Source organism: Lolium rigidum, chromosome 3, assembly GCF_022539505.1.
Source record: "Lolium rigidum isolate FL_2022 chromosome 3, APGP_CSIRO_Lrig_0.1, whole genome shotgun sequence".
Taxonomy (NCBI): Eukaryota; Viridiplantae; Streptophyta; class Magnoliopsida; order Poales; family Poaceae; genus Lolium; species Lolium rigidum.
Genome location: NC_061510.1, coordinates 240,126,599 through 240,134,133, shown reverse-complemented (window position 1 = coordinate 240,134,133; position 7,535 = coordinate 240,126,599). Strand labels below are relative to the sequence as shown.

Here is a 7,535-nt window from a genome sequence, read left to right as displayed (position 1 = left end):
GGAGAAGAAAGAATTTCATTGGTAGCTCGAAGGATGGGCAGCAGGTCGTTTCTTCGCAGAAGGATATTGAGGACACCCTTTACCAACATTACAAGAACGGTCTGCATATCCATGGAGAGACCATTCAAATTGGATATGGATTTTTTCTTCCGAATTTTAATTGGATCTGGATTATATCGGCATGAATCACTATGATCTTGTCAATCTAGAAAATGAGTTCTCCGAGGAAGAAATATGAGAAGCTATTAAGCACTCACCCAAGGAGAAAGCCCTGGGTCCTGATGTTGACTTTATTTCAGTGCAACTCTTAGAGATACATCATACTACCTCTGTTCATGTTTAATTGACGCGAGGAATGTACATGCACAACTCGCGTCGATTTAAACCGAACGGAGGGAGTACTTACAATAAAATTTTGAGCCCCATTGGAAGTTTGGAACTTTCCGGGCAAGGACACTCTGTCACACAAGGAGAAAGCCCCGGGTCCTGATGGATATATCATGGCGTTTTATCACAAATTAGCCCATGTTGACTTTATTTCAGTGCAACTCTTATTTTTAATCTAGAGATACATCATCATAGCACAATAAATTTTCGAGCCCCATAGGAGTTTTCCGGGGCAAAAGGACGTCAGACCGGATGATTCTATTTCTTGCACTGAGGAAGGGGAGCGCCGCAGAGGCACTTGTTGTGCTGGAAGTTGTAGAGATCAAAGGTCGCCATCCTCCCGCCGGTGGGCAGCGCGCCGCAGAGCCGGTTGTAGCTGACGTTGAAGAACTGCAGGTTGGTCAGGCTCGCCACCTGCGCCGGGACGCCGCCACTGATGGCATTGTCGCTGACGTCGACGAAGTCGAGCTGCTCCGGGAACACCACGGCCGACAGGTCAAATTCGAAGGCGTTGCGAGAGAGGTCGACGTACTGCAGTTCTTTCCCCCGGCCGAAGAGGCCCGATGCGTCGCCGGCCAGGGCGTTGCGCGACAGGTCGAGGTGCGCGAAGTTCACGGCGGCGAACTCGGCCGGGATGGGGCCCGTGAGGTTGTTGTGCGACAGCCAGAGGTAGACCTGGTCCGCCGACTTGCTGAGGAGCATCGGGACGGCGCCGGCGAGGCGGTTGCGGCTGAGGTTGATGCCGGACAGGTTTGGGATGGTCCGCAGCGACGCCGGGATGGCGCCGGTGAGCGAGTTGAAGGAGAGGTCCAGGAAGGTGAGCTTCTTGAGCGCGCCCAGGAAGGACGGCACGGGGCCCGACACGGCGGTCCAGGAGATGGTGAGGCTGGAGAGGTTGGAGAGCTTGGCGATGGCCGGCGGTATGGGGCCCGACAGCGCCGGGAGGTGGTGCAGCACGAGGTTCTGGAGGTGGGGGAGGCCGGCCAGGGCGCTGGGGATGGTGCCCGTGAGGTTGGCGTCCTGGAAGACGGCGAGGCCGACGACGCGGCCGGTGAAGAGGTCGCAGGTCACGTCGTACCAGTCGCAGCAGGGGTTGTCGGGCGTCCACGACGCGAAGTGGTAGGGCTCCCCGAGGGCGGCCTTGATGGCGAGCAGCGCCGACTTGTCCCCCGGGTGGCAGTCCTTGTGCGTTGGGTCGGGAGAGGGCTCGGCGTTGGCCGCGCCGGCGATGAGGACGACGAGGAAAGCGCACACTCTCATCATCCTGTCAAAGCGGTTTTTCTAGCGGCACCGCTAGCTACCGGTCATGCATCTTCCGTTGGTTTGTTGTTTGAGATTTGGAATAGGGACCTTCGTACTGTATTTATCTTTCTTGCTAGGTGTTTCTTTCTGCATGTGGAATACAGGTGCACGATACGTACATACAAAATGCCTGCCCCACTCCATCAAATAATACCAGGCGGATTATAACCACAAGAAGGATTCAAGGTTCAACGAACCCATTAACTGAAAATAAATAATTTGTTCTGAAATAATTTGTTCTGAATAATTTGTCTATATTCTAATAAATAAGACAAACTAGTGTTACATTTATTAATTAGTAATACTTAGATATATGAACAACCAATCCAAGTTACACTAAAAATAACAACGTTCAATAAAGAGAGTAAAACCATTTTGTTTTCAGTATTGTTGTTGATTAAAAGTTAGAATGTAGATTATCCAGAATACATTTTGGAGCCAAAATGTATACTAAAATATATACTATTTTAGAAACAAGGGATTATTTCCCAAATTCAGCTAAAATTAGTTTATTTCAGAATAAATTTTGGAGTATAAAGAACTGACTCAAACATTAATCTAAACATTAATTTCCACAAATTTATAAATGACAATGTGATCTCGGATAACACAAACATCCAAAAGAAAATTGAGGAACAAACTGGAACCAAGAGCTGATATTTTGAGGTTTGTTCCTAAGAAGTTGCAGTTCTGGAAATTACAAAAATGTCAGATATATTAGGCTGGCCATAGTGCTAGTATCATAGCTAGTATCATGCACATTGGTCCCACAAAAATGCTGATGTGGCAGCTAATTAAGGAGGAGAGAGGAGATTAGAGTAACATAGGTAGATACTGTATCATAACGCAAGCAACGAGAAAAGTTAATGCTAAACAAATCTTGTACTACACAAATTTGCATTGAGATTCTAAAAAACAATAAATATAGCATGACTATGATACTTACTACTCCATGATACTACCCACTATAGAGATAGTATCATGTAGTAGTATTATATGCATGATACTACTACATTTTTTTTTTGCGAGTAGCATGATACTACTACATGATACTTACCACTATGGCCAGCCTTAACTATCACGTAACTAATCTATAATTAAGGAATCTCCTGACAAGGGTAATCTCCATCCCGGGGCTAGCTGGATTAAAAATGGGAAACTGCTGGGCGTCCCCCGGGGGATCTGATTTTCCAGCCCCCGGGTCGCCAGCCGTCGGATCGGCCATCTTGGACGGCCAGATCTGATTTTACTGAATGTAGCAAAAAAACACTTCCCGGCAGCAAAAAAATAACCCGCTTTTGCTACATTGTAGCAAAAAACGGTTCAGTCACGAAAACAAAAATAAAAAGTCTGAGCTCGCCGGAGACCTCGCCGGAGAGCTCGTAGCAAAACAATTATGCTATTGTAGCAGAAAAATGCTAATGTAGCAAAACCCAAAATATCATCGGAAAAAATTAACGAAGACCTCGCCGGAGACCCTCGCCGGAGACCTCGTAGCAAAAGAAAAGCTATTGTAGCAAAAATAAAATATCATCGGAGACAACAATGAGACCTCACCGGAGACTTCGCCGGAGTAATTGGAGCAAAACCGCATAAAAATTGTAGCAAAAAAATTTATTTCTACGATACAAATCAACATGACGGAGTAATCGGAGAACGCCGCCCAAGGTTGCAGCAACTCCGTCCACCTAAGACAGCAACACCTCGGACCGCCGGTAGTACCGTCGGACACCTAAGGTAGCAAATCCACCCCTCCACTAGATAGCAACGCCAGATGCCAAATGTAGCAACACCGGCATCCGCCGGTAGCACACGCCCTCGCCGGTGGTAGAAACGTCTGATGCCCCAGGAAGCACGGCTTGAGGACGACCGGAAGCCTTCCGCCAGCTCCTCCACGTTCTCCTCTAGCCATGGCGCCGCCCATCCTCGGCCTCGACCGGAAGCTAGAGGTTGTTCCCGTGGGGATATAGATGAGATCCAGTGTCATGGCCCGATACCACCAGTAGCACCCTCCATCTCCGGCGCGGAGGGGCACCCTCCCGCTGGCAGGCTGCGTGGGGGGGGGGGGGATTCGGCGGAGCGGGACGAGCGCGGCTTCCAGTGACCTCGGACGCCGTGGGAGCTCGTAGGGTGGAGCTCGTATGCGGACGCCGGGGGAGCTCGTAGGCGGATGCCGCGGCCTCCAGTGACGGAGGCGGAGCTTGTAGGCGGACGTCAGGGTCTCCAGTGATGGCGGACGCCGGGGGAGATCGACGGCGGACGCCGGGGGAGCTCGACGGCGGACGCCACGGCCTCCAGTTCGGCGAACGACGGGGAGCTCGTATGGTGGAGGCGGAGCAGAGGGGACCTCCGCTTGCGTGCTGCGTCGGGAGGAAAGAAGACGGTGCCAGAAGAGATAAGGTTGGGCTGTCGCCCTGCTTTTCTGAGATGTGCGGGTCAACAAAGGACGCGTGTCAAGTTTTGGAGTCCACAGATCACAAGATCGAACGGCGCACGACCCGGAGGTTGCGAGCGACGCAGCCTCCGGGGGAACAGGATCATTTTCCTTAAAAATGGGCAAAAGCCTTCAACGCGGGACAGTAGCAGTTATTGCACGAGGACTCAGCTAGGTGGGCCTCAGATGAGAAATACGAGATGCAGTTAATAGATGGAAAATTATTATACTCCCTCCGGTTCATATTAATTGACTCTAATATGGATGTATCTAGAACTAAAATGTGTCTAGATACATCCATATTGAAGTCAATTAATATGAATCGGAGGGAGTACAAAAAAAGGGGGCCTGGTATTAGCATACGGTCATGCATGGCACTTTCTCATTGGCTGGGTGCACACCGGTAGCTAGCGGCTCCGCTAGAAACGCATTTCCGTCATCCTGTGGGCTTTAATTTCAGTCAACTCCGGTGTGCTGCATCTCCCGACTCCATCCCCATGTATATATGCAGTAATGAATTAATGCACTTGGGCCTACCGGCCTACTAAGCCTTGAAGCTATTGGAATGGTATCTAAGGCTGGCCATAGTGCTAGTATCTTAGGTAGTATCATGCATCTTAGGCCCACAAAAATGTTGATGTGGCATCTAATTAATGAAGGGAGATAAGATTAGAGTAACATAGGTGGATACTGTATCATAGCGCACATTACGAGAAAAGCTAATGCTAATAGATCTTGTACACATATTTTGTATTGGGATTCTACAAAACAATAAATTTAGAAGATTATGATACTACTATATAATACCACGCACTATAGTGATAGTATCATAGACAAGTATCATATGCATGATACTACAATATGATACTATGCACTATGACCAACCTAACTAGTCAGAGAAGAGGTGAAGACCAACCTTGGATCCAGACGAGCTGAGAAGGATAAGATGCATGATACAGCTACATGCCGATATATCTGTTTGGCGAATTGGCACCGACTGGACGACTGGTCCTGTATTTGCTGACTAGGACATACGGATTCATCGAAACGGCAGATCCACCCGACATGCCGTTATTAGGGACCGGAAAATCATCATCAACAAGAAAACAACTCTGCTCCCCATGCATGCATGTACATTTGTGACAGGGAAAGTCTCCAACAGGATGCTTACTAAAATTGTGCATTCTGTAGTGGTGGAACCTTGTTGCTTCAACGATTCTAGTCAGTGGGTCACTCAGACATACTAGCTCCTTGTCCATGGAAGAAAGTCTTGTCTATTAAGCCCACTATTTTTAACCAACTTACTCACAGTGAGGGGACTCATTTTGGAACCTGAGAAGTTCAGCTAGAATGAGTTTGTCATATTGTCTGATATTTTGGATGCCGGCCCACCCCAACTTCAATATAGAAATTTGATCCCTCACATTTTGTAGTATCATGTTGGTGAAAACTGTAAGATTTCTATATTATTGAACTCCTTTTCATGATCAATCTAATAATGAATTACGCATTAGCCTCAGTTACGGCGTTACGCTCCCCCAAGAGTGAGAGAGGCGATCTAAAACCCATCTAGGGTTCCCAGCCCCCTCGCCGGCGACGCCGCCAATCCTGTCGTGGCGGTTTTTCTTCGTTGGCAATGGTTGTTGCCATGGCGTGCCGGTCTTTTGGAATTTTAACATGATGACTTTCCGTCTGTACACTACATTGATAAGTTTTGCCCGGCTCCAGTTATGGAGGAACGGGGATAGTGGTACACCATCGGATCGTGCTAGAGTCTATAGGTGTTGCTAGGTGGTCCATTAACCTATTTGTATTTTTTATTACTTTCCAAACTCTTTATAATATTGTTGTTGATAATTAATAGATCGGTCATCCTTTTAGGAAAAAAATTAAGCATTAGCAGAAAAGTTTAACTAGCTCACCATTACACTTTCTAATTAAAATGCCATCCACTATTTCGAGTGAATAGCATAAATCCACCGCAATTGAGGAAAAAATACCATATTAAGTTTTTTTCTTCAGAAAACACTAAGCAACAGTTGTTTATTTCTAACAGGGCAGGCCCACCCGTCAGGAGTGATTGGAAGCACACATGGACTATTTGGTGAGATGGATGTCAGTCCCACTAGCCGAACTCCCAACAAAGCATTTTTGAATTATTTTAATAGTACTTCAGTTTCTCAAAATATCACAGTTTTAAATATTTTAATGTGTATGGTTGCTGCGGTATTAATACTTTAGTATCCGTAAAACGTGCTAGTTTTTTAGTACTGAGAAACAACTCCATACCTCTCTTTTTTCAAAACTAAAATATTGCTAGCCCAAGCATTTTTTTTTAAACTGGAAACATTTTGTTCCATTAACCAAACGGTCCAGCCAAATCGTTGGAGACCAATTCATGGGTGAAGGTTGGAGCATAGCCCGGCCAACCTCGACTTGGGCCTGAAGCATAGGGTTGAAAACGAAACTGAAATTTTCCATCCGCTTCCGAAGAAAAAGAAAATGGAGGGCCAAATACGGAAAAGGAAGCGGCATTTTGAGGAAACGAAACGGAAACGGTAAATCATAAACGGAAACGGAAAAGAAAACGAGGGAGCCCTTTCCGACGGAAACGGAAACGGCAGAGGAAATTCCGGAAAAATAAATACGGGAACAATATAACTTAGAAAGGCCGTGCATTTAGCAGACCTACATTTACACATGAAACCAGGCTTGGCCACGGATCAAGTCCACTAAGTACTCTAACCCTAATCACTCTGTATAATTGCATGTGCATGCAGCTGTTAAACTATGTGAGTTACTTTATGTGAATTTTTGCTTGTCGAAGTTAAGTGTTATATCTTGTTTTATTTTCTTTTTCTTTATGTGTGTCTTTTGGTCTACAAACCAATGTATCATGCCGCATTGTGTTGTAGCAAATATTCGTTTTCGTAACGTATCCGTTCCGTATTCATATCCGATGATTTCTGTTTTCATATTCGTTTCCGGGGATTCCAATTCCATTTGACAAGATAGAGAGAAACAAAAACGATAAAGCATGTTTCCGTCCGTTTCCATTCCGTTTTTAACCTTACTGAAGCACCATTTTCGACCCATAACACGCAAGATAGTCTGCGACTTTATTACAGGGTGAAGGTTGGAGCATAGCCCGGCCAAACGACTTGGGCCCAAGCATTTAGATATTATGGTTTTGTAATATTTTAGTTTAGAAAACACTGAAACCGTGTTTTTTAATAATAATTAATATAATAATAATATGATGCTTTTACGCTATTGGCTCTACTGTTTCTGAATGGAGGTTCTAAATTTCTGAAATTGAATTCGCCTTACAAAAGAAAAAAAAATGTAACATGTGAGATAATCTAGTACTCTTTACCAAAGTCCATGAGAACACGGCTCGTTTCCGATCATG

General features: G+C 46.0%; 1 protein-coding gene across 1 annotated transcript; it reads right to left on the bottom strand.

Annotated features, from left to right (window-relative positions):
• Window positions 1-314: 314 nt before the first annotated feature.
• On the bottom strand, window positions 315-4,610 carry LOC124699194 (polygalacturonase inhibitor-like). The gene is made up of 2 exons (XM_047231533.1): window positions 4,565-4,610; window positions 315-1,651 (listed from the first exon to the last, which is right to left on the bottom strand). The coding sequence occupies exon 2, from the start codon at window positions 1,648-1,650 to the stop codon at window positions 646-648; it is 1,005 nt and encodes a 334-aa protein (XP_047087489.1). The 5' UTR covers window position 1,651; window positions 4,565-4,610; the 3' UTR covers window positions 315-645.
• Window positions 4,611-7,535: the final 2,925 nt, after the last annotated feature.